At 38.9% G+C, this 25,086-nt stretch overlaps 2 protein-coding genes across 2 annotated transcripts in view; one reads left to right on the forward strand and one right to left on the reverse strand.

Moving 5' to 3' along the window:
* The window catches only part of FANCE (FA complementation group E), a 35,734-nt gene extending 19,406 nt beyond the window's left edge, over positions 1 to 16,328 (forward strand). Inside the window, exons 4-12 of the mRNA XM_032219088.1 lie at positions 4,555 to 4,599; positions 4,684 to 4,743; positions 4,939 to 5,082; positions 7,095 to 7,218; positions 8,692 to 8,767; positions 10,195 to 10,261; positions 10,885 to 11,010; positions 11,372 to 11,481; positions 16,248 to 16,328. Of these exons, the coding sequence (XP_032074979.1) occupies positions 4,555 to 4,599; positions 4,684 to 4,743; positions 4,939 to 5,082; positions 7,095 to 7,218; positions 8,692 to 8,767; positions 10,195 to 10,261; positions 10,885 to 11,010; positions 11,372 to 11,476 (747 nt within the window). The 3' untranslated portion in view covers positions 11,477 to 11,481; positions 16,248 to 16,328. The remainder of the gene's footprint in view (positions 1 to 4,554; positions 4,600 to 4,683; positions 4,744 to 4,938; positions 5,083 to 7,094; positions 7,219 to 8,691; positions 8,768 to 10,194; positions 10,262 to 10,884; positions 11,011 to 11,371; positions 11,482 to 16,247) is intronic.
* Positions 16,329 to 20,797: 4,469 nt separating this feature from the next.
* LOC116509412 lies at positions 20,798 to 24,757 on the reverse strand. Its single transcript, XM_032218567.1, has 3 exons — positions 24,633 to 24,757; positions 22,165 to 22,575; positions 20,798 to 21,213 (listed from the first exon to the last, which is right to left on the reverse strand). Exons 1-3 carry the CDS (start codon positions 24,673 to 24,675, stop codon positions 20,798 to 20,800), a joined length of 870 nt encoding a protein of 289 aa, XP_032074458.1. The 5' UTR covers positions 24,676 to 24,757.
* Between the last annotated feature and the right edge of the window lie 329 nt (positions 24,758 to 25,086).

A 25,086-nucleotide genomic window follows, 5' to 3' on the forward strand; every position in this document is an offset into this window, starting at 1 on the left:
CTCGCCTGACAATAGTTTTTACTTCTCCATGCTTGATGTTATCCAACTGCAGAATGCCTAAGTATTTGTAGGCTTCATTTTCTTTGCATTTAATTAATTGGCCATTGGGCATTTCAATTCCCTCACATGCAGTGATTTTGCCCCTTTTTATGGATACAGTGGCGCATTTTTCCATGCCAAACTGCATTGAAATATCGGTGCTGAATACTCGGACTGTGTTTGTCAATGATTGGATTTCTATTTCTGACTTTCCATAGAGTTTCAAATCATCCATATATAGTAAATGTGAAATTTTTTCAGCTTCTTTGGCTGTTTGGAAGCCTAATTTCATTTTTTTTAAGATTACTGATAGTGGGATCATTGCGATGATGAAGAGAAGAGGTGAAAGTGAATCACCCTGGAAAATTCCTCGCTTGATATTAACCATTCCGTAGATCTCATTCCCTACTGCCAACTCAGTTCTCCATTGTTTCATCGCCTTTTCAGTAAAGGATGTAATATTTTTGCTAATGCCAGTTGTTTCTAAGCATTTTATGATCCAACTATGTGGCAGTGAGTCAAATGCCTTTTTGTAATCAATCCAGGCCATATTCAAGTTTGTTTTTCTGTTCTTACAATTTTCTAATATCATTTTATCAATTAGAAGCTGATCTTTTGTGCCCCTGCTCCTTCTTTTGTTGCCTTTTTGCTCTACTGGCAAGATGTTGTTTGTTTCCAAATAATCCATCATGTTATCTGCAATAATGCCTGTGAGTAATTTGAAGGTTGTTGGCAAGCATGTTATTGGTCTGTAGTTTTCAGGTGTTGTTCCTTTAGTTGCATCTTTCTGAATCAAGTATGTTTTTCCAGTTGTCAACCATTCATCAATTTGGCCCTTTTGTAAAATTTCATTCAGTTGCCTGGCCAATATTGCATGTAAACTGGTCAGATATTTGAGCCAGAAACCATGTAATTGGTCCTTTCCAGGTGATGTCCAATTCTTTACCTTTTTAACTCGATTTTTGATCATCTCAGTTGTTATTTCTAATACTTGCATTTGTTTGTTGCCAATGCTTTTCTCAAAGTCATGTATCCACTTTGCTTCCTTGTTGTAGTCCTTTGCATTTTCCCACAATTCTTTCCAGAATTCAACTGTGGCCTGCTTTTCTGGTTTTTCACTTTTGGTGTCACCATTCACATTAAGACTTTGATAAAAACGCCGTTGGTCTGATCGAAATTGCTGATTTTGTTTATATTGGATGATTCGTGCCTCATATCTTTCAATTTTTCTAGCTGTTGCTGTTATCTGCTATTTAACAATCTCTACAGCTTCATTGATGTTTCTTGTATCCAATCTATATCTTCTGATTAGCCGATCTATGATTTTGTTGTTTTTAAGCCGTTGCTCATGCATGTTCTTTAAGTTACTAGCATCTGCCCTTAATTTTTTGATTTTTTGTTCTAGACGGATTTTCCACTTTGGCTTTGATGCTTTTTCTGTTGTGTGACTAGGTACTTTAATTTTAATGCCTAGTTCATTAGTGACTATTACAGCTGCGCTGTACATTAACTGGTTTGTTTCCAAGATGGATCCCGGTTCAATTGTTGAAAACACTGCATTAACCATTTTCATGATAGGGGCCAAAATTTTCTTAGGCACAGTTTTTAGTGATGGTAAACGTTGCCTTTCCTCATTAAGCAGAAAATGCTCCATGATCTTATCCTTCAATTCTTTTTGTTTTTGAGTTAGTTCATCAGTTGGTTCAGTGATAACTGGTTCTAGTGGTGGTGGTATTATTTCCTCCCCGAGAGCTTCTTCTGGGAGTTCTACTATAATGTCTTTAGTTGTGTCTTGAATATCAGTTATTTCCGCTTGTGATATTGTTTTTGGGGTTTTGCAATTTGCCTGAATTTCCTCATGTTCAACTTCACTAAACACTTTATTCCGTATAATAAATCGCCTTTGATCTGCTAGTCGTTGTTCACTAACATTTGAATGTGGATATTGTTGTTTCCATAATTCATACATTCTCTTTAAATAGCCTCTTTTTTCTGGCTCTGAGTTGTAGTAACAGGCCATTATGGCACGGTTTTCATCTGCACTATATTTTTGTCGTTTTGTTGGCTGGTCCACTTGTAGCCCACTTGTCGACGGATGTCCAGGGACCCCAACATCCGCCGCGGCCCTTGTTAACCCGCGCGACGACCGATGCGGTATGGAATTCTTATTTGTTTTTTTCACCATATTGTATGGGTTGGCGGGGTTTTTTTTACGGGACCAGATGCCAACCTGACCCCAACCTTCCTCCTTTCTCATCTGGGCTTGGGACCGGCAACGGCGGAGTTATTATTATTATTATTATTATTATTATCATTATTATTATTATTATTATTAATGTTTGTAACAAAATCATTTATTACTTATATCCAGCTTCCTCACCTCCAGCCAACATAGAAATATACCTTGTTACCATTATCAACTATTTATTTAAGCAAGCAATCTAAAGAATTACTAAATTCCTACTTACTGATCATCAAACTTAGCTATTATTATTATTTTTTATTATCGATTTTCATATATCAACCTGTGTCCTTCCAGAAGGCATGTAGTCTTATTTCTTTTGTCATTTGTGGAGTTAATTTTCTATTTATTTCCTTGGTAAAGTTTTTATGGACATCTCTCCGCACATTATTGTCTGTTGGATCTCTCAGGTAATCTTAGCACCCTTTTGCTATTTTAATTAATTTATCTTTGATTGTCAATCCTGTTTCTGATAAGATTTTTTCTTTAAAACCATCATTTTTTTCTCTTTTTTCTTCTTTTGTGCCTTGAAATTTGGGGTAGAGCTCCAGACCATCGAATTCCCCCCTCCAAACTCCCATTTTTTCACTTTCAACCATTTTCAGTTCAGAAATCAAATCATTAGTTTTCTTATCTTTGTGTTCCTTTTTCTCTTCAGTTTTTGGAACTCCATCTCCCTCATTTTTTTCTGGTATAAACTCTGTCTTGTCAATTCTCCAAGTTACCAATAACTCTTGAAATGCATCCCAAATCTTTTGCAAAGTTAGTTTCCTCTTCTGTAAATTGTTCCATGTTCCAAATTGTAAATTACTGCCACTGTAGCTTTAATCTTCACAAGAGACAGGTTCCATTTTTTTTCCTTCTCCCAGTACTGATAAAGCTCTCAAGAGACAGCTATGGTAAACAATGTATGGTCTTGACTCTTATCACCTTTAGTTACAGAGCTTTGAAGGACAAAGACATTAAGCTTCCGAGCAGCAAAATTAGTAATTTTTTTTCACTTTCTTCTGTTGACTCAGATTTAGGAAGGGACAAAGTTCTTAAATGGATTTTAATAGCAAATAATAGATGATTTTTGTTAAAGTAGAGAGGGAGATTTTAGTCCTTAAGTTGAAAAATAAGGCAGGAAGGAGCCAAAGAAGTTCACTTTAAGCAGAGGGGAGGGGGAAAGAAAAAGTTGCGAGAAGCATTTCAATAGTTACAAGAAGAAAAGCATACTAACCAAAACAAAACAATGAAGATCAATTCCACCGCTGACTTCTGCTTAAGGGTTTAGTTTAGCATAAAAAAAAGATTCTTTTGGGCAGTTTTTTTCCAAAACAGAAAGAATTCCCCAGAAGATCACTTTCTGTTCCATTCCATAGCCATCCGTCCTCACTTCATCAGCCTAAGCTGTCTTTTATCCTAGCTTGAAGACCTTCTCTTGCTTTTTTCAGGGATTTTGCGGTATCCCTGAAATCAGCAAGATGTATTCTTCCTATTCACCATCTCTTCGGGACGGTTTAGGTCCGATTGGACCCCTCAGTGGCAAAAGTTCCGGCTGCAGTCTCAGAGCATCGAGACTGCATGTCCGTACCGTGGGGACATTGGCTCCTCTTACTCCTGCTTCTTATCCTAGAACAGTGATGGCTAACTTTTTGGACCGAGTGCCCAAAGCACATGTGTGCACGAATGCGTGCACGTGTGAACCCCCAAAATGCAATGCACGTGTGGCCCAAGCACATGCACTTTGTGCATGCGTACACAGGTCCCCCACATGTGCCCAGCCCCCATGCATGCGTGGCAGGGACCAAAGACCAGCTGGCCGACGGGAGGCACACAGAATGTGCAGTGGAGCTGAACTGGGACAATGGCTTATATGCCACCTTTGGCACATGTGCTATAGGTCGCCATCATGGTCCTAGAACAGTGGTTCTCAACCTGTGGGTCGGGACCCCTTTGGGGGTTGAACAACCCTTTCACAGGGATCGCCTAAGACCATCAGAAAACACATATTTTCGATGGTTTTAGGAACCGAGAGATCAATTTTTTGGTTGGGGGGTCACCACAACATGAGGAACTGTATTAAAGGGTTGCGGTTCCTGTATTAAAGGGTTGGGAAGGTTGAGAACCACTGTCCTAGAATTTCAGTAGAATATATTAAATCAACATTATTTTTAAAACTTTAAACTTGCATTAATAAATAGTTTAAGTTAGCATACTCTGAATATCAACCCTTGATATCAAGAATGACCCTGATATCAAGAGTGATTCATTTTTCTTCTGTATTTTAGAACCATATATCAAAACTTAAAGAATTGCTGGAAATGCAGTTTGATGTAAGTATTTTTCACTGAATTTGCTATTGGGACAAATGGTCTGTACTCTACGCAATCTCTATAAATTTTTTCCCCTCCTTTCAGTGTTCCAATGGAACGGGCCCTCCTGAGCTACAGATTCTGAATGAGTGTACTCCAGATCAGGTTAGTAGGGTGAAAAATTATACATTATTTGAAGATTCATAAATGGGTCTCCACATAAGAGCATTTGTTCAGATTTCCCATCTTTATTGAAACCAAACATTTAATCTTGAATCCCATTTGTATCTGATCCAAATACAAGTGATATTGTGGCAATGAATTACTTGAGCAATACTGTGTTTCTTTCCTTTCCTTTAGCTGGAAGATTTATGTTCACTGCTCAAACTCTCAGATTGCCCAGAGAATGAGCTTCTGCAATTCTGCTGCTGGATAGTAGCGCTTTCACCTGAACTTGGCTACAAGAAGGCAGCAATACTTGCTGAAAAGCTTTTCTTACCTCGGGTTTGTATTAAGAATCTGAAACAGGCAAAGAAGAAAAGCCTTTGGTTAAAACATCAGTCATTTATGGATTTTATATTCATCTCTGAATATAAAACTCTTATATTGAGGAAGCTTTAAGAAAAGCAATTCCTTGAATATTCATTATTTTGACCTTCTGCATAAACAGTGATTATATGTTTTATGTTATTTTTCATATATTTAGATGTCATCCTAAATCATTCTGAATAAAAGCCAAAATACCATATTTTTCAGAGTATAAGACACACCTTTTCCCCTCCAAAAAGAGGATGAAGTGCATCTTATACACTGAATACAGCATTTTTGGCCTACTGAAACACTGCCCCCTTTGCAAAAATGGACGTGCAGAGGGTTTAAGAGGCTTGCAAAGTGCTCCTGGGCGCTGGGGAGGGCAAAAAAAAGAAGCAAAAAATGGGCCATTTTTTAAAAAAACCTGAGGCATGCAGAGGGTTTGGGAGGAATGCAGAGTGCAAAAACTTTTTTTAAAAATGTACCTCTTCAAAATCATGGTGTGCCTTATACTCCGGTGCGTCTTATAGTCCAAAAAATACAGTAGGCATTATATGGGATAAGTAATAATGTTCCCATCAGTTGTGGGTTCCGGATCCCATTGCAACTGGTACGGTGCAACGGGGTCCGGCTGCCACCATATGAACGCGTGCAGCGCTCACATGTGTGCAGGCACGCATGCGTCCTTACCTCCTGCGATGCTCCGCGACTCCTTCGCAATACTCCAGCAGCTTGGTGGAGCGTCGTGCAGGTGCCGTATGCTGTGCGTGCGTGCACAGATGGCCCGTTTCCTTCAAATACAGCTAAGGAACAAGGGCGGGCCCTCCAGAGCAGTGTTTTTCAACCACTGTGCTGCGGCACACTAGTGTGCCGTGACATAGTGTAAGGTGTGCCGTGGGAAAAACACTTTATATATAGTCAATATAGGCACAGAGTTAAATTTTTTAAACATTTTCTAATGGTGGTGTACCTCGTGATTTTTTTCATGAAAAAAGTGTGCCTTTGCACAAAAAAGGTTGAAAAACACTGCTCCAGAGCACCATACCGGTACGCCCGTACCAGGGCGTACTGCCTGCAACCCACCACTGGTTCCCATTGATATATATCATGCGAGTGTTATGCCCATCTACTGATAATGTCTATCCTAGCAATACATCCTTTAGAAGTCATGTGCTCTCTGCACACCTATCTCTTATTATAGGTATATATTGCATATTTATTTAAACTAAATATTCTTGGTTTTGAAGACATAAATGAATACATCCTTGCATAGATTAATAAGTAGGATATGAGAAAGAGAGAGAGAGAGAGATCAGGAAAAGAATGCTGGAACATGCAAATAATTTAGATCAAACTACAGAATTTGTGGAAATTGATTGGGATAAGAAAAAGTCAGGAAAAAGAGAAACTAAATCAGGACAATTTGTCTGGTAGATGTTCTCCCTGTATGTTGCCATAGAATGATTCCTCCTCTTCTGCATATTATATGTTGGAGGACTACTGCTTAATAAGCAAATATACAAGTTTTCCAGTTTGTCCATAAATGATCAACACTAAACTACAATTTGAAAAACATGTACATAAATTAATTAGCGTCAGCTCTAAATACATTTATAAGTTGCCTTTGTCCTGAAAAGCAACGATCTTATTAGCATCTATGTGTATGGCAACATTTATGTGCACGCCAATATCTCTTTCTCATTTTCCCACTTCAGGGAATGCCTCTTTAGGGATTACTTCTAATAGGTCATTCACTTATTGACTTCCACCGCCAAGCAAAACAACCTGAAGAGTTTTTTTCTTCCTTTCAGCATCTCTTATTACACTCTGGCTTAGTTAGCATAATTATAAGCATATAGCACTAAACCACAAACAAAATAGGTGGATTCATCAACGCTAAATATTAGCTTAACGCAGTATGTAAACCTAGCCAGTGTTTATTATCCAGGCAGTATTTATTTTCTTTCTGTCTTCTTGATCTGTAGGTTCTTTCGCTGATTGAGACAGCTTCCTGGCCTCTCACAACTGCCCTGATGATGTTCTGCTCCAAATATCCTCGCCCAGTCTGTTGCACTTTAATTTCTTCTATTGTGCAAGTTCCAGGGCAAGGTGAATTTATAATTCTTCTTTAAATAAGGTCTACTTGGTTTTTCCTGATTTTTTGTGAGAATATAAACTGTGAGATTATAAAGAGGGGGGATACTGGCCCAGTGAGGATGGAGCTTGGCCTCCTGTATTGCATGGGGTGTAACCCAAAGGTGTTCAGTGTTGACAACTTTAAGACTTGTGGACTTCAACTTCCAGAATTCCCAACCAGCCTGGCTGGCTAGAGTAATCTAGGATTTGAAGTTCAGAAGTTGCCAACACTCCTGGTGTAAGCTGTAAAGAAAAATGCAGTAAGCAGGGAAATGGAAGTGTCTTTCTTAAATTGAAATTTTCTTGAAGGACTTGAGGCTGCCAGAAAGTTCAAGTCAGGTACATCTCTGGTGGGATATTTTTAGAATCTGTAATCTGATTTTACGCTTTTGCTACAACGTGTGTAGGAAAGAGAAAACAAATGACAACCACAAAAATACCTATTATAGAAACTTCTTAAGAAAGCTAATAGGATGAAAATTCATAATGAGCAAAACTGTGTGAAAAATAAGAATGCAAACTTCAAAACAGGAATGATGAAAAACAAGTAAATAAAAACGGGCTAATTAACAAATGAAATTATTACAAAGCAATTCAAATGTTTTAGGCTCTTACTATTCCTTTTTTTACATCTCGTTCCAAAGCTTGTATCAGTAATTTTCTCAAAACAAAACTATTATGAATTCTTCACCTACAGTTCTTGTTTTGTCTGTTTCAAGGACTAGGTTTTCTCACCGATAACACCCTAGCAGCAAAAACAAATTCTATTTATTTTGCAAAGAACTTATTGTTTTGTCTTCTATTGTGGCTTCTCCATTGCAACTCCTTGGTTATGTGGTTAATATAGAGACTTTTCGAGCACAAACCGACCAGCTGGGATGGAGATGCACTGCAATTTTTTTTGAATAAATTAAATCTTGTTTTAAAAAATCCTGTGTCCAATAGTTTGACCTAAATCAATTTTCAGTCTTGGGAACTTTTGCAATTGTTTAAAGCACTGGGCTAATTAAAATGGCAAAATATTAACTGTGCTGTACTCCCTGTCATATCTTTTGTAATACTTTTAGGCAATTTCCAAATCAGATACTTATATCATCTTGTAAAGTCATTCCACCCATTATTGTGTCAAAGCAAGGATATTGTTACATCAATAATAGCTGGATTAATAATTGGTAAATGCTAATGGCAACTAGTAGGTACTAGCCAGTCTGGCCTGACCTTTGAAACTAAGTGTGATTGGTTGTGGCTAGAATGTAGATGGGAAACCAACTGGGAATTTCAGGGTTATTGTTAAATCTGGGAAGTTGAAATAAATCCCAGATGAATGCAGTGGGAAACCATTTTCTGAATGTTATTCTTTAGGAATTAAGCTTGACTCCAATGCCTCTACATTTTGGTGATTCTTGAATGATATAAAGTGGATTTCTGAAATCTTGGTTTTTGCAGGCCTTGAACAATTGAGATTGGTATGCAAGCTAATAGAAGAATGTTTGGAACCAGAATGTGTGAGGCTGGTGTTCAGGTAAGTGGAAACACAAATGTAATACAGATAGACCTCGGTTTATGACTACAATTGGGACTAGAATTGCAGTTGTGACCAGACCTGATTTTATGAAAAACATTTATGGCAATTATTAAGTAAATCCTGCAATTGCAGTCTGAATCACTCAGTTGTAATTATGAACCCATTATCTTGAATCTGCAGGTTTTTTCAGAAATAAGCAAAAATGATGTAAATTATGGTCATGTGACTGTGAAGTGATGCAACCAATTAAAATGTGAGCCAATTGCCAAGGCGACATTTTACGATGCTTGGAAGTGCTTTGCAGAATGTAAAGCACCTGTTCATAACTCATGGTCATTAAATGACTGGTTGCAAGTTGAGGGCTACCTCTAATGAGACCATGCAATCAAAGACACTGGCTATTGTCTGCTCCAGAATATTCAGTTGCTACTGGCATATGCACATTCAACTGAAAACTTTGTTATGGTTTTATATGAATACAGATTACAAACATATCTATGAACCACCTCACTCTTCTTGACCTCTTGTCAGCTTTCAGTACCATTGACCAGTATCTTTCTGGGTTGGCTCCAGGAGTTGGGGGTTGGAAACACAGTTTAGTGCTAGTTTTCCTCTTTCCTCAAAGGCCAGTCCCAATTAGTGTTGATAAGGAATGAGAGCTTGCAGCCCCAGTGCTGTGGAGGGCTGCAGGACTTAAGTGATCTCACTCCTTTTAGCATCTAAGTGAAGCCGCTGGGTGAGATCATCCTTCGACATTGGATGAAATATTATCAGTATACATCTCCAGTGAACTAAATGATACAGTGGGTGCTCTTTCCTGATGTCTGGAGGGGTCTGGATGCGGAACATCAGGCTTCCACTGAACCCTGATAAGACAGAATGGTTATGGGGAGGAGCTTCTCTTGTGTCTGGTGATTTTCCATCTTTGGTATTAGATGGGGTTGAACTATGGAATCAGTATGTCATCTGGGATTCCTCCTGGACATACCTGCTCCATGGCAATTGTGCTAAGAGAGCCTTTGTTCAGCTTTGTGTTATGTGGCAATTGTGCCCCCTTCCAGTGCAAATAACCCATGGATGAAATTTCCCTTTTGTAGCTAAAACTTTGTATTTTGAGTTGATTTACAAGATTTTAATAATATAAAAGTTATAATTCTAGGGCATCTTCTGTAGCCAATTTCATATGTGAACCTGAAACTGGGTGAACAAGAAGCTATGGTTAAATTTGATTGGTCCAGATTAGTTTTCTAATTTGTGTAAATTGAGGAGCACCTACATAATGCTAAAGAATATTTCATCATCTTCTACCAATCTGGCTGATATTGTTAAGAACCATTTTTAATAGTCCTAAATTTGGTGACCAGCAGAACATCCATCTTTAATAATGTCTTTCATTGTTTTGATTCTCCCCCATTTCTTTGCAGTCATATTATAAAAGTGCCATGGACAGAAGACCTTCTCACAGTTGTGCATTCTTTGTTAGAAAGACAGGTGATTGTATGCCTTTAAAGCTTCTTAAATTTAAGTAATCAAATAAATTGTATCCATGGAGTAGCTAAAGACTAGATCTCTCAAATCTAGTACGCTGTAACAAATACCAAATACAATAAGCCCAACAAGCAAATATATACAGTAATGCAAAGCAGTAACTTGATAGTGAGATGGGCAGCATGTAGCATTTAATAATAGCATTTAGGCTTATATACCACCCTGTAGCACTTTATAACAGCACTCTATGGATAATTTACAGTGTAGAAGCATTATTTGTATGTTGTCCCCAAAAATCTGGGTTCTCCTTTTACTGACTGTGGAAGGATGGAAGGCTGAGTTAACCTTGAGCCCCATCAGGTTCAAACCTCAGGCTGTGGCAGAGTTTACTTGCAATGCTGCACTTTAACCACTACGACACCAGGGGTCTTATATAAATTTTAATAAATAAATCAACCAAGGTCTGGGCTAGTTTAGCATCCAAGGAATCTTCCTTGGGTCAAACGTACTGTCCTGGTGGAGAATTCAGCTGTATAGATTGGTCTCATATTCCTCAAGCAACTGGAACTTACTTTAGGATACTTAATACCTGTTTTACCTCAATTTCTGTTATCTTCTCTTTTCAGGTGGAATTGTCTAGTGAGCTCTTCAATGTGTTGGTCCTTAATCTTTGTCAGATGGCTCAAGCGTTTGAAAGTTCAGTACATTATGCAAAACTGATTCTGACTCTGTTGACCAAATATCAAAATGATGTGAGTAATTACCCCAAAATATGGATCACCCCAACTGTTGTATATTCTGGTATCATTGGTGTAACAAATCTCTTTTAATAACTTATATATAAGCATACAGAGTAGTGCACTTGTTTCATTGACTTTTTAACATTAGTTTTGATCTCTCTTGAAAAAAGAGGCCCTGGTTATTCTCAGTAGTGCAGAATTGGAATTTCTCTTGGACTGTGATTTTTTTAACAGGAAAAAAGTCTACTCCTGGCTACTCCTATGGTTCAGGAACTGGAATGCAGGAAAATGGCAGAGTTATTGAACAAAGTTAAAGCAGGATTTATGATCCACACTATTATGAATTACCTTGTATTTTGTTCTCCCTCTCTAGATCACATTGGGCCACCAGCACCATTTATCATGTGCCCTGGACTTTAACAAAACCATCTTAAAGAAATCTCTTCAGGCTGCATTAAAGAGAGTGACTTCCAGGTGAAAAATGTAAGGAGGCTTTCTTTCTCCTGCAGTGCCTATGGAATCAAATATGCCTTAAGCGTTTGGGACAATTCTGCTTTTTTTTTTTTTTTGATCAATTTGGTCAATGCAACTCATACTTAAATTAAAATTTAAGTATGTTCAAGATTCAAAAACCGTTGCCTTGGATTGGTATGAGGTACCTTGAGGTAAGAGAGTCATTTCCCTACCCCGAGTTATGAAACGCAAGGGACAGGTGTGGTGAAATGCAATGCAGATTTCAGTGAATATTTTGAGAAATCTGATTAGACATGGTTATTAAATATGCGATGTAATTAATATATTTGTATTAGAGTTGCTGTTTAATGTACGTATTCTGTTCTCTTGCTCTCTATCTCTGATCCAAATTGGCTCCACAACCTAAAATCCCAGATTTCTATATTAATGGATCAGCAGCACTGTGCTGAGAACACTTGATATATAGTGTTTGAAGACATTTAGGAGTAAAAAATAAGGCAACAGGCTAGAAAACGGGGTAGAAATGGCAAACCATTTCTGAAAACATTGCTAACAAAACTGCAGGAAGTTGTCCAGGCAGTCACTAGGAGGCACACTGACTCAAAAGCACCAAAAAAAGTGGGGGAAAAGCCTAGGTGAAAACACTGGGATTTGTATACATTGCTTGAAAAGGGTGAAGATGTTTAGAGAATATTTGAATATTCCAGTAATTATTGCAGTAAAATAACCTTGCTAAGGAGCATGTCCTATTGAACACAGTGAGGCTTAATTTCAAGAAAACATGCCATGTAACATCCTGCAACATTCTTTACATGTTTATTCAGATGTGTTCAGACTATGTCTAAAATTGGTAACATCTAATGAACATCTAATGAATATATTAATAATTGTGTTCCTTTTCATCTGTTACTTAAGAACAATGTAGCTTTCTATGAACATCAGTAAGTATGAAAATCTGCGCTACCAGAATTAACAGAATAACTGAGTTGGAAGGACCCTTGGAGGTCTTCTAGTCCAACCCCCTGCTCAAGCAGGAAACCCTATTCCATTTCAGACAAATGGTTGCTCAACCTCTTCTTAAAAATCTCCAATGTTGGAGTGCCCACAACTTTTGGAGGCAAGTTGTTCCACTGTGATGTTGAGTTTCATGTGCATATGATAGAAACATGTTTAAAAGATACATGTTATGAGCAGGCTTTTCATAGAAGTGCCTTCTAAATAACTTGATGTGGTCTGGGGGAGCAGCTTTAAGCTTCTTTTTCCAGTCTTGCTACCTTTTCTGATTATACTAAGGATTGTGACTTACAGAAAGGGATATATTGCTTTACTGATCTTAGCATTTTTGAACGGGTCTCTCAAATTTTGGGTCCTACTTTGAACAAAGCTGCAAATTGTTCTTCATGATTACAGAAGGGTGATCCAAAAGTAAGTCTTAACTTGATTTTTACTCATGCATCCAATATAAGCCCTACCCCCAAAATAAGTCCTAATTAAGACCCCGCCCACTCCAGGGTGCATGGGTAAAAATTAAGCTAGAGTTGGGATGGGGAGAGTGGAGCTGCTCTACTATTTACCTTTGGACAGTTGCAGCCAGGCCTCGCACACCTTGGCTCATTTCTTCTGCAGTTTGCAAAGCTTTCTTGAAGGCCACTGTAGCTGATTAACAGAGCTTCGGATCGATCCAGAGCTCTGTTATTACTGCAGAGACCTTCAGGAAAGCCTTGCTGGCTGAAGAAGTTCCTGAAGGCCTTTGACAGTGAAAAGGAGGCTGGGGGCAACACGTACAAGTGAGGTGAATCAGTGGATGATACACCACCACCATTCCCGAAAATAAGACCTGGTGCTTTTTTGGGGTAGGGGAAAAATAATACACGGTCTTATTTTCGGGGAAACACGTATCACTTTTGAAATGAAAATAAAAATAAAAATATTCACATCTAGCAAAATTCTTTTGCGGATATGTATGGTGAGGATTCTTACAATCTCCCCTCTTTGTTGAGGGGAGTATATACTTAGAAAAGTACAGGTTACAACCATTTGCTCAATAACTGTTCAAATTGACAATGGTGCTGAATGAGGGGTACTTAGAACCAGTTCTCAGAGTTTTGGGTATTGCGGCATCCCTCTAGGGTCACGATCTGGCTGCTTGGTATCTGGCTCGCAATTCTGATGTTGCAGTGAACATCATCTGATTTCCAACAATCTGTGTGGGCTTCCAACAAGCAAAGTCAATAGGGAATTAAGCAGAAAGATAGAAGTTGCTTGTGCTCCTGCTACTTTTTCGCCTACCCATGCTCTGTTGTGCCTGCCTAGGGAATTCTGGGAGTTGAAGTCCTCCAGGCTTAAAGTTGCCAAGGTTGGAGACCCCTGCTCTGTAGGGTCTATGACAGTGATGGCGAACGTTTTTCTATTTGGGTGCCAAAAGGCAGCTCGGACGATAGCAGCCGCGGATGTGTCCACGCCCATAATGCAATGCCATCCCCCCGCACATGCACGCCCCACCCCCCACCCCCCTGTGCTCCTGAAGTCTCTGGACTTTTGGTAGGCCTGTTAGGCCATTTTTTACCTTCCCCAGGCTTCAGGAAAGCCTCGAGCCTGTGGATGGTGAAAAACACCCAAAGGGCCTACCGGAAGTTTGGAAACTTCTAGTAGGACCGTTGGGCTGTTTTTTGCCCTCCCCAGACTCCTGAAGCTTGGGGAGGAAGAAAACGACCCAACAGGCCTGCCAAAAGTTCGTTTCTGAACTTCCGGTAGGCCTATGGGCCCGTTTTTCACCATCCACAAGCTTTGGAGGCTTTCCTGAAGCCCGGGGAGGGAGAAAACAGCCTCCCCCTGCCCTCCGGAAGGCCAAAAATCAGCTGGCATAGGGCAACACCTTGAATGCCTTCAGATATGGCTTCATGTGCCATCAGTTCACCATCACGAGTCTATGATAATCCCTAATAGTACCCACTACCTGTCTGTAAGTTTTAGAGCCTGCCTGTAGCTGTTGTGCCTATTTGCCCATGCTCTGTAGCACCTGCCTATGACAGCACTTGCACACCTGCCTGCCCCGCTATGGTACCCAAAGCCGCTTGCCTGTGATGAAAGATGAAGAGCCTCCCCTTTCCCTACCAGCTGCCTTATCCCTTTATTCTTTTTTATATAGTTTTTGCATATCTAAATACATTTTTGGTATCAGAACTCAACTGAGGAGACTAGTACATAAATAAAAAAACATTTTCACTTCTTACTTACATACCTCATTTGATCCCTCCTATTTAGCCCTAGCTCACATTCTATCTGAATAGATGCTATAATTAAAGGGACATCATTTCAGGAAAAAAAACTTTTCTTGAAACATATACAGATTTAATTATGCAGTAAAGTGTTACATAAAATAGTCCATGTCCCTTCCTAAGCATAGATTTTGCTCATACAAGGAAGAACACTTGCATAAACATGAATAATTTTAACAGCAATTTAAATACAATCCAATACAATCCAATAGCAGAGTTGGAAGGGGCCTTGGAGGTCTTCTAGTCCAACCCCCTGCCTAGGCAGGAAACCCTATACCGTTTCAGACAAATGGCTATCCAACATCTTCTTAAAGACTTCCAGTGTTGGGGCATTCACAACTTCTGGAGGCAAGCTGTTCCACTGATTAATTGTTCTAACTGTCAGGAAATTTCTCCTCGGTTCTAAGTTGCTTCTCTCCTTGATTAGTTTCCACCCATTGCTTCTTGTTCTACCCTCAGTGCCTTGGAAAATAGTTTGACTCCCTCTTCTTTGTGGCAACCCATGAGATATTGGAACACTGCTATATACTATATAGTATATACTATATTGTATGTTAAAATTCACATTAAATTTATTAAAATATATTAAAGCATCCATAGAATGGAAGATATTTGAAGCTTTTTTAAAGAAAGGACCAAAAGAACCTCAGTCTATATGATTTATTCACAGTGTAGTTTATCTGTATGCCCTCTAGTTCATTCCAGATGTCTATTTTTGTTTGTTTGGTATTTCTTTTTATTTTTATGCTATTTTAAGGCCTAAGCTAGTTTTTGTCTCTCTTACCTCAAAACCGTGATAAAACAAACCATTACCCTATTTTTCAGAGTATAAGATGCACCAAGGTTTTAAAGAGGCAAATTAAAAAAAAAGTTTTTGCAGTCTGCAGACCTCCCAAAAATGGCCCGTTTTTCATCAAATAAAGGGCATTAGGAAACTTATAGAGTGCTCCTGGGGGTTGGGGGGGGCAAATTTGAGCAAAAACGGCCCATTTTTTGCTCATTTCTGCCTTCCCCAGCCCCCAGTAGCTCTCTGAAAGCTGCCTACAAGGTATGCACAGCCATTTTGATGAATGGGCAGGGTTTCAGGGGGCAAAAAAAAGATTGTAATCAGTGTCTTAAGATGCACCCAGATTTTCAGACTCTTTTTTGAGGGAAAAAGGTGCGTCTTATACTCTGAAAAATACGGTAATTATGTTCAGTAGTATAGGCCCACAGAAAAGCCTCATTTGAAGAATTGGGACCCAGCTCTCTACATGTGGTTACAAGGTTGTATATCTTCACACAGCAGCATTGTAAACTGGTGCAGTTATTTCAGATAAAGGTACTAGAGGACTTAAAATCTCAGCTCTTAAAATTATAAATTAGTCCAACACTGAGAAATTAAAGAAGTATCCTAGGAGACATCATAATTCTAAACTCAATGAAATTCTCGCCATTGGAATCCAGGTGTGCAGAGTGAGAACTAACAAAGTTTATTTTATTTTTGCGCCCCAAAAGGTGAAACATGATTAAAAGAAGACGCTTGCATATTCCACAGAAGGAGAAAGTGAACCACTTGAAGGAGAAAGTGAACCACTTGATTCACTGGAATGTTTGTAGATATTTGATCTTAATGGAAATGTTGATTTTCCAATGTTGATATCTATGCTTGATTCGGGCATCTTCACTATGGAATATATTGTGTTCATTTCTTCATGCAAACCTTTGGCAGTGTTGCCTTCATGAATCTGAACAGACAAGAAAAGAAAAACACCCTTTTAAAATTAATCTCTTAACTGACCACATTCCATTTTAAATACTATACAAGGAAATATGTATATGCATTTGTATTTTTGTTATGGACTTGTAATTTAGTGTGTACATATGTTTTGGTGTAGCCAAACTAACATGTTTTTAAAAATAACTTACTTGAAGTGCTGTCACGTTCTGAGTCTTGCTGGGCCATGACAGAAATCAAAGTGGGAGCAACTTTTTGCCTTCCTCTTACTGTTATTCTATAAAATTACATTCCTTAATTAAGAATGAGAGCAATTGAAGGCAAGTATGTGTGTCCCAGGATAAAGTTGCAGGATTTAAGGGGGGACCAGAGGTTTTGTATTCTGAGCTTTTGAACTCATGCTGGAGCCCATCTTAAGAGAACTTCTCTCTAGCAGAATGTGTGCTGTTCTGTGTGTGATATTTATATTGCCAGTTGTATCCTTTAAGATATCGATTGGGGTGTGTTGATGGCTGACTTTTAAGTTGTTAGCTGTCTTTTGCTTGAGCTGTCCAGCCTTTGCCTTCAAATACTTGATAGCCTGGTGGTAAATCAGCATTCCTGTTGACTCACGGAGGGGTGGGGGGCTGTTTCCCAGACTTCGATCATATCCCTGGCTGTTTTTGTGCCTGCTAGTCCAACAATCTTAGTAGCTGCGAAGCTATTGCAGCTTTTGCCGCTACTAAGATTGTTGAACAAGCAGGCACAAAATCAACCAGAGGTCCCAGTGACCGATCCAATTGGATCCTGCATTATTTTTTCTGTAATTTAAGTAAACAAAACACAATGATGTACTTTCATTTCTCTCTCTGAAAAAAGGTTGAATGAAAATGTGTATGTTATTAAGGAATTCACAGAAAAGGCAATTTACCAGCATTCCAACAGCAATGAATTAACTATATTTCCTATAGTCTACATTAAATGCTGGGTAATGAGACATAGGATTGCATGAAATATTTTTCAGTAACTTTGAGGACAACAGTTAGTAAAGTTTAGTACTTAGATTTGAAGTTTAATTCTACACAATGAAAATTGTTCAGGTTTCAGTAATTGTGACATGGACATAATTAGTGAATTTTTTTCTTGAAAGAATTACTGCTTTAATCCAAACCCAAGCCCCAAAATCTTTGCACAATCTTTGAATCGTTTCCAAATATATGAGTTGAGTAGGATAGTAGCAAAGAAAATAATTGTAAAAACTATAGTACTTGAATAATGAATTTTCTGCAAGGAAGAAACTGTTTATGATCAAAAATTTCCCTCTCTTGTTGAAGGGGATATCTTACCTGTAAGGCTATTACTCTACAGTCTGGGTTATCATCAAAATTCAGGTCATCTGCTACTATTAAGAAGAAGAGAGTCTCATTTTAGTATATACTGTAAATATTCCTGCCTTTAGGGCAATTTTCTCTTTTCATTAGAGATATGTAACTTGTAGCCTCTTTCAGATGTTGCTGAACTACAGTACCCAGCAGCTAAATCTCTAGCTCAGTCAATGGTGTCGGGTGTAGATGTTGTAGTTCAGCAACATGTGGAAGAGACTACAATTTCATCTTCTTTGCTGACTCATCTGCATCTGGCCCAAGCTGAAAAGCTGTTACAGTTTTTCTGCACTCCATCTCACCTGAAGCCAGGAAGCAAACATGCTATGGCAAGATTCCTGCTGGAAAAATTCATAGATAAATAGCCCTTTTCCAAGGTCAAATCCTTTCTATGTTTTCATTGTTGGAGCAGTTCATATTTGCATTAAGTGAATCCAAAATAATATGAAAGAACATGACTTTAGATATTCCCTTCTCCCCTCATTATATTGTGAGAGATATACACTATATTGCCAAAAGTATTCGCTCACAACTGAGTCTGATTATGTGGATGGGTGAGCGAATACTTTTGGCAATATAGTGTCCCTTGTACATATCCTGCAGGTCATAGGATCTTGGTAGCAAATTCTGTAGTTTTCTCTTCTACTAATAATATATAAGACAATATAATGTCTACCGATTCTAATGTATTGGTGGATACAGCTAGTCCTCAACTTACAATGGTTCATTTAGTGATCGTTCAAAGTTACAACGGCATTGAAAAAAGTGACTTATGACCATTTTTAACATTTACAACCATTGCAGCGTCCCCATGAACACATGATCAAAATTCAGATGCTTGGCAACGGGTTCATATATTTGACGATTGCAATGTTCTAGGGTCCTGTGATCACCTATTGCAATCTTCTAACAAGCAAGGTGAATGGGGAAGCCCGATTCACTTAACAACTATGTTACTAACTTAACAACTGCAGTGATTCACTTAACAACTGCAGCAAGAAAAGTCATAAAATGGGACATAACTCTTAACAAATGTTTCACTTAGCAACATACATTTTGGGCTCATTTGTAGTTGTAACTTGAGGACTACCTGTACTCTCTTGGTACTTAAAAAAAAAAGTACCTATTGCATTCAACTATTTTGTAAGGATTCTTTCACCTAAAGGATATGCTATATTAGAAACTAGCATACTGTAGCGCAAAGAAAAAAATACCAGACTCTAGTATTGCCTTTATTTTCAAAATAGTCTGGGATTTATTTATGTGGAAGTCTTCCAGAAGGTCTATTTTTCCATGTCTATAAAATAGAGTAATTGTAATCTAAGGGACAGAAGGCCTTGATTCTACCCACCTCTTAGTCTTAGCTACATTACATGCTTACTTCTTTTTAATAGATGGAATAATGTAGAACTCAACTGATACACAAAAGCATCTCTTGGACAGAAGCCCCAGTTCTTGCTATTCCAGCCTCACAAAGGCTTTTTTTATACTCACAAATGACAATACAGTTTAAACAGTGTTAAAATGAATATGAAACCTCAAAGTCTGTCCAGATAATTTCATCTTGGAATGCAGTTCTCATACTTTCTTGATATCATATGCTATATTTGCATATGCATAAGCTTCATTCATATTCATTAGTATTCTGATGATATGCTATAAAACATGCATGAAAATCTGAGCTGTAGGAAGACAAAAGAAGTGCTAAACATACCTCTCCTCTTTCTCTTGATGAGCACTATGACAACTAATATGTAGGTAGCACAAATTGCTACACCAATGGAAGCCAGAATCCAGATAACCTGGTAAACTCTGCAATAATCACAGTTGCATTAATTAAAACAAGTTAATGGTCTATTTGTAAGATTACCTTTGTACCTGAACCACAAAGTTATATTTTACATGGATTTCAGAAGGAAACACAAAAATGAAAACAGCTTCAACTTGGTAGGACACTACTGGAGTGAAAGAAAAAGACCCCCTACAGACAACTATACTAAATATTCTATCATGAATCTGAAAACTTCCAAGCCATAAAAAATAAGCCTGGGAATGCTCTAAAACAGGCATGTCAAACTCAAGGCCCGCGGGCTTAATTTGCCCTGCGGTATGCTTAGATTGGGCATGCAGGGCTGCCCTGGACAGAGTGAAGGACTGGCCCGTGATGTCTGCCAGCAAAAATGGGCTCCCAATCTCTGTTTTTTGCTGGCACAGCCTCCTGCAACCCTTTGCCAGTAAAAACTGAGCTTGGGGGGGGGGGGGGCACATGCTTCCAAGCTCTGTTTTCGCTGGCAGAGGGTTGCAGGAGGTCATTCCAGCCAAAAACAGAGATTGGGAGCCCGTTATAGCTTGCAGAGCACTCGGGCCATCATAGGCACCCAACCTCAATGTCAAGCTGGCCATGCCCACCCCAGCCTCCCGAGGTCAAACACAACCCTGATGCGGCCCTCAATTAAACTGAGTTTGACACCCCTGCTCTAAAATATAACAATATGTTAATGGAACAGGCAAAAATCTACAACTGTATCTTTGCTTTGATAATTATTAAAACTAACTGCAGTGTCTCAAAGAGTGAATAAGTAAATAGATTCTGCAGCAACCACAGTTTCTTGATGAATGTTTTCAAATTGCAATTTAAATGGTCGATACCTTTGTTCATCTTCGCTGGTCTTTTGCTGTTCTGAAAATAAAATCATAACAAAAAAGAATGTCAAAGGTATTGACATCATCATTGTTGGTCTTCATAGATAAGTTTTAAGTTTACCTTAGGATATTTTTTTACACGATGCAACATCTATTTCTTTTTCTAAAACTCCTCCTTTTTTGCCCATCAAGGTCTTAACAAGGGCACAAACAGTTGTAGACTAAAGTAAGACAATGTACAAGTTATTGTATCTTGATCTCAGACGTTTCCTGGTATGTGAAGGCACTGCCCACCAGTCGCCCCCCCCCCCAATCCCAATTATATGTTAGTGCTCACCTTTTTGAACAATCACCTTGATGTTTCTTAAAGGGATTATATTGAGGCCATCAAGAACCCCAAACCAATATAACCCTGTATCTTCTGATTGAAGAGCTGACATGAAGACATAAATACATCCGTTTCCCAAATCATTTAGAATGACACGTTGATTTGGTTGTGTAGTGAGACCTTTCCATCCTGATCCGGAGAAGCTTATGGATTTTTCAAGACTGCACTCTTTCATCAGTTCCTCTTTGCACCACACTTTCTTTGCTTGCGCATGTTGCTGGGAACAAAAAATCTTGACACTGAGAGATTCTCCTTGTGTCCTGGTTACTTCTTGAGTCTTCATTCCATATATGGAGGAAGTAAATGGCATCCTAGATATTGGAGGTGATACAGTTTTACCAGACAAGAAATAACCTAGGAAAAGAGTAGTTTAAAAAAAAAAAGATAAGTTTGGTCTGTCATATCTAGTGGTCTTATACTTTACATGTTACAGCAATGAGTATGCAAAGCATTCAACACAGTAAGGAGAATGAAGCATCTGAATAATTAAAGAAATTTTGACTTTCGTGAAATTCACATGGTCCTTCAAGAATTGTCTGTATGTGTATGTGCAGATATAACTGTTTTTGAGATTAATTAGGATTTTCAATTTAATGGCGTCTCATTAATCGATCTTAGCTGGCTCAGTAAATCTTTCATGGTCTTCGGGGAAAAAACAGTAACTATGAAAAAGGGCATTTGGCTAGGTTTGACACTGGGGCATTCAAGTGGTAAAAATAGGTCAAAAGGACCCTGCATTAAACTATGCCTCCCTTTTAAATGTGTACTGCACACATGGCAAAGGTATCACAAGGATAGAGCTTCAATTGTACAGTTTTTCCCCCAATCCATTTTCTTTTATAGATGTACCTGTTCAGAATATTAAATTGATGATGAAAATGATATGCGATAATGCAAGTTATGTTGGTGTATTTTAACAAAAAATGGCATTCTGACAAAAATAAGTAATAGGATACAACAATACAACTGCCACAACACCTGTTCCTTCTGGAGCAAACTAATCTTAGTAGAGGGAGGGGTAGGAACAGAAACAGTCTTCCTGAACTATGGATATATTTTGAAGTACGCCTATATTTACCTGAGGCTCAAGTGAACAGGTATGTATCAAAATATAAGATTGTCCATCACAAATTCTCATACATGGCAGACTCCACTCATATAGCTTCTCAGTCTCTATACACCAGAGAAAATATGGTACCAGCATCAATGTCAGACCCCTATATTCTGAAAGTCCTTTTATCTGAGAAATGGTTACACGCATACACACACACACACACACAGACTTACTTATCCACCAATGCTTACCGTGCTCACCATGATCAACTACCAATTTAATTGATTTTATGGAAACCATTTTCATCTCGGTTAGAATTCCAAACCAATATCTCCCTGAATCTTCAATTTGGAGATTCTTCATGAGTACAGAAATGCAACCTTTCACTACACCTTCAAACATGATCTTTTGGTTTGCTTCAGAAGTCAGATATTGCCATCCTAGTTCTGTGAGATTTATTGGATCTTGGAATCGGCATTCTGTGTGTTGTGTTTCTTTGCACCAAACGGGGTTTCCTTGCCAATATTGATAGGCACAGAAAGCTCTTATTCTGAGGGAGGTTCCTTGAATTAGTACCATCTCTTTTGGACTCTTTCCTGTGTTTTGCAAACTTGCAGTAGAAAGACTTGGGAACAAATAAGACGTACAGGATGCAAAAAGACCTGGAACAAAGACAGTATTGATAAAATTGATAGATCAAATCATTTAACTTAACTCTTGGCAACACAGGTTCTCCATGGGGGGCACAAATCTTTCTCAGCTTCAGCAGGATTGAATGAATGTATATTTGGAATTCTCTGGGACAGGCTGGCCACTCACAGAAAGATGCCCTAAAAGAGGAAGATATACATCCAATCTATGTCTCTTTTGTATATGCTTTGCAGGTGATGGAATTTACCTGCCATTCCTTCTGAAGTGGTCTGAACCCTTTTGCTATATGTGAGTTCAGCTCAATTGTGGTGCTAAAGTGAGCAATGGAGTTTCACATTGCTGACCCCCAAAAGGTTTTTCTCAAAAGACTATCTCAAAAAGCCTCGACAAACACAATGTGTTTTTAATGCATTTCAAATCTTAATTCAGAATCTATATGTAGCCTACATGTAGGCTGCAAAACCAACCTGTACTTCCCTCCCTCCCTGCATTTCATTCCAATTTAAATCCCACATCAGTGTAGTCACTAAACTTTATGTATTTGTTGAACAGTATTTTTTTTTTTTTTATTTCTATCGTATTTATTTAGCATTTATAGGCCGCCCTTTTCCCTGAGGGGACTCAGGGCGGCTTACAATAGTAAGGGAAAGGGGGTGAAAGACAAATTACAGAGAAAAAAAAAATGTGAGATAACTAAAAAGTACTAAAACACAACATTCACTCAGCATTCGGGAGGGGCAATAAAATTTATCCCCAGGCCTGACGGGCTAGCCAGATCTTGAGTGCTGTACGGAAGGCCTGGACTGTGGTCAGGGTACGAATCTCCACGGGGAGATTGTTCCATAGCGTCGGAGCAGCAACTGAGAAGGCTCTCCTCCGGGTGGTCGCCAGTCGGCACTGACTGGCGGATGGAATACGGAGGAGGCCCGCTCTATGCGATCTGATGGGACGCAGGGAGGTTATTGGCAGAAGGCGGTCTCTCAGATAGTCAGATCCACTACCATGGAGCGCTTTATGGGTGGTAAGTAAGACCTTGAATTGCACCCGGAGATCCACAGGCAGCCAGCGCAGCTCGCGGAGGATAGGTGTTATGTGGGCGAACCGAGGTGCGCCCACGATCACTCGCGCGGCCGCGTTCTGTACTAGCTGAAGTCTCCGGGTGCTCTTCAAGGGCAGCCCCATGTAGAGCACATTGCAGTATTCCAGCTTAGAGATCACAAGGGCTCGAGTGACTGTCGTGAGAGCCTCCCGATTCAGGTAGGGCCGCAACTGGCGCACCAGGCGAACCTGGGCAAATGCCCCCCTGGTCACAGCTGATAGATGGTGATCAAAACTCAGCTGTGGATCCAGGAGGACTCCCAAGTGGCCCTTTAATAAAATGTGTCGGTTTGGAAAGATCTACCAGACTCATCCTGATTTCTCACTACTGTCTAGTCATTACTGGCATGCATTAATAGCACTTTGGTGACTTTTTTGACAAAATAATGCTTTATCTATAAGAAAAAAGTATTTGTTGATAGCACTCTCACTCAGCCTGAAAGTACATCTAGCTAAACAGATTTTGATCTCTTAGAAAAGTGGCACAAAAAGTATGACATCCCTTTTGTGACCTCAAAATCCTTGCAGTTGATGGGGCTAAAAAATGCTCCCACTTTCTATTTTTGACTGAGTTCAAAAGTGTGTATCTTCAGCCTATAGCTGTTAAAGGTACTATCTCATCACTTAAAACTTCTGAAATCCCCTCCCAAAATCATTCCTGGCTCTTCACATGCTGTATGGATTTGGGAGTAGCCCCTAAAGCCAACAGAAGTTGCTCACCTATTTTATCATCTCAGTATAAATCCCTAATATTAGTGAAGTGTAAAAGCAAACTCCATGCACCTTACATGATATAAATGAAGCCTGAGTAGGAATATGTAGAATTATGTATTTTCCCATTCTTTCTGGAAAAAATAGGAACCAAACCAAACATTCATTTGCATCAATTATTAGAAAATGGATAAGCAGAGCCTCACAATATCATTGAACTTCTATATTGATCAAGAAAAGAGAGTATTCAGTATCATACCTGTGAGCATCAACACTAGTTGGAGGCCTGGGAAAACTTCCATCTTGTAACTGATCTTGAGCAGAGAAGGCTGTGGGTAAATGTGCCCTTGCAGAAAGGAAACAAATTCCCTTCGTCATTGTCACTGTCAGTCTGGATCTGTGTGAAAATGCTTTGCAATGTCAATAATTTTAATGGTAAGTTGTCTGACATGGATTGCACCCAGATGCATCTTAACATGTGTGCATCCAGATTCACGCAGGTGTGATTTTTGAATAGTGGAGTAGTGGTGGAAACGTTCATCCCTTTGAGATACTTTTTAAACAAACAAATCTGTATGCAAATAATAGTGACTGCGTCTGAATAATTCATTCACTAACTCACTCGCTCATTCATTCTATATGACTCCGAGCTGCTAAAAAGAATAAAAATATCACAAAAATATAAGTAGCAAATAGAATAGCCAAGATGAAAC

This window comes from Thamnophis elegans, chromosome 5 (genome assembly GCF_009769535.1).
Source record: "Thamnophis elegans isolate rThaEle1 chromosome 5, rThaEle1.pri, whole genome shotgun sequence".
Lineage (NCBI taxonomy): Eukaryota > Metazoa > Chordata > Lepidosauria > Squamata > Colubridae > Thamnophis > Thamnophis elegans.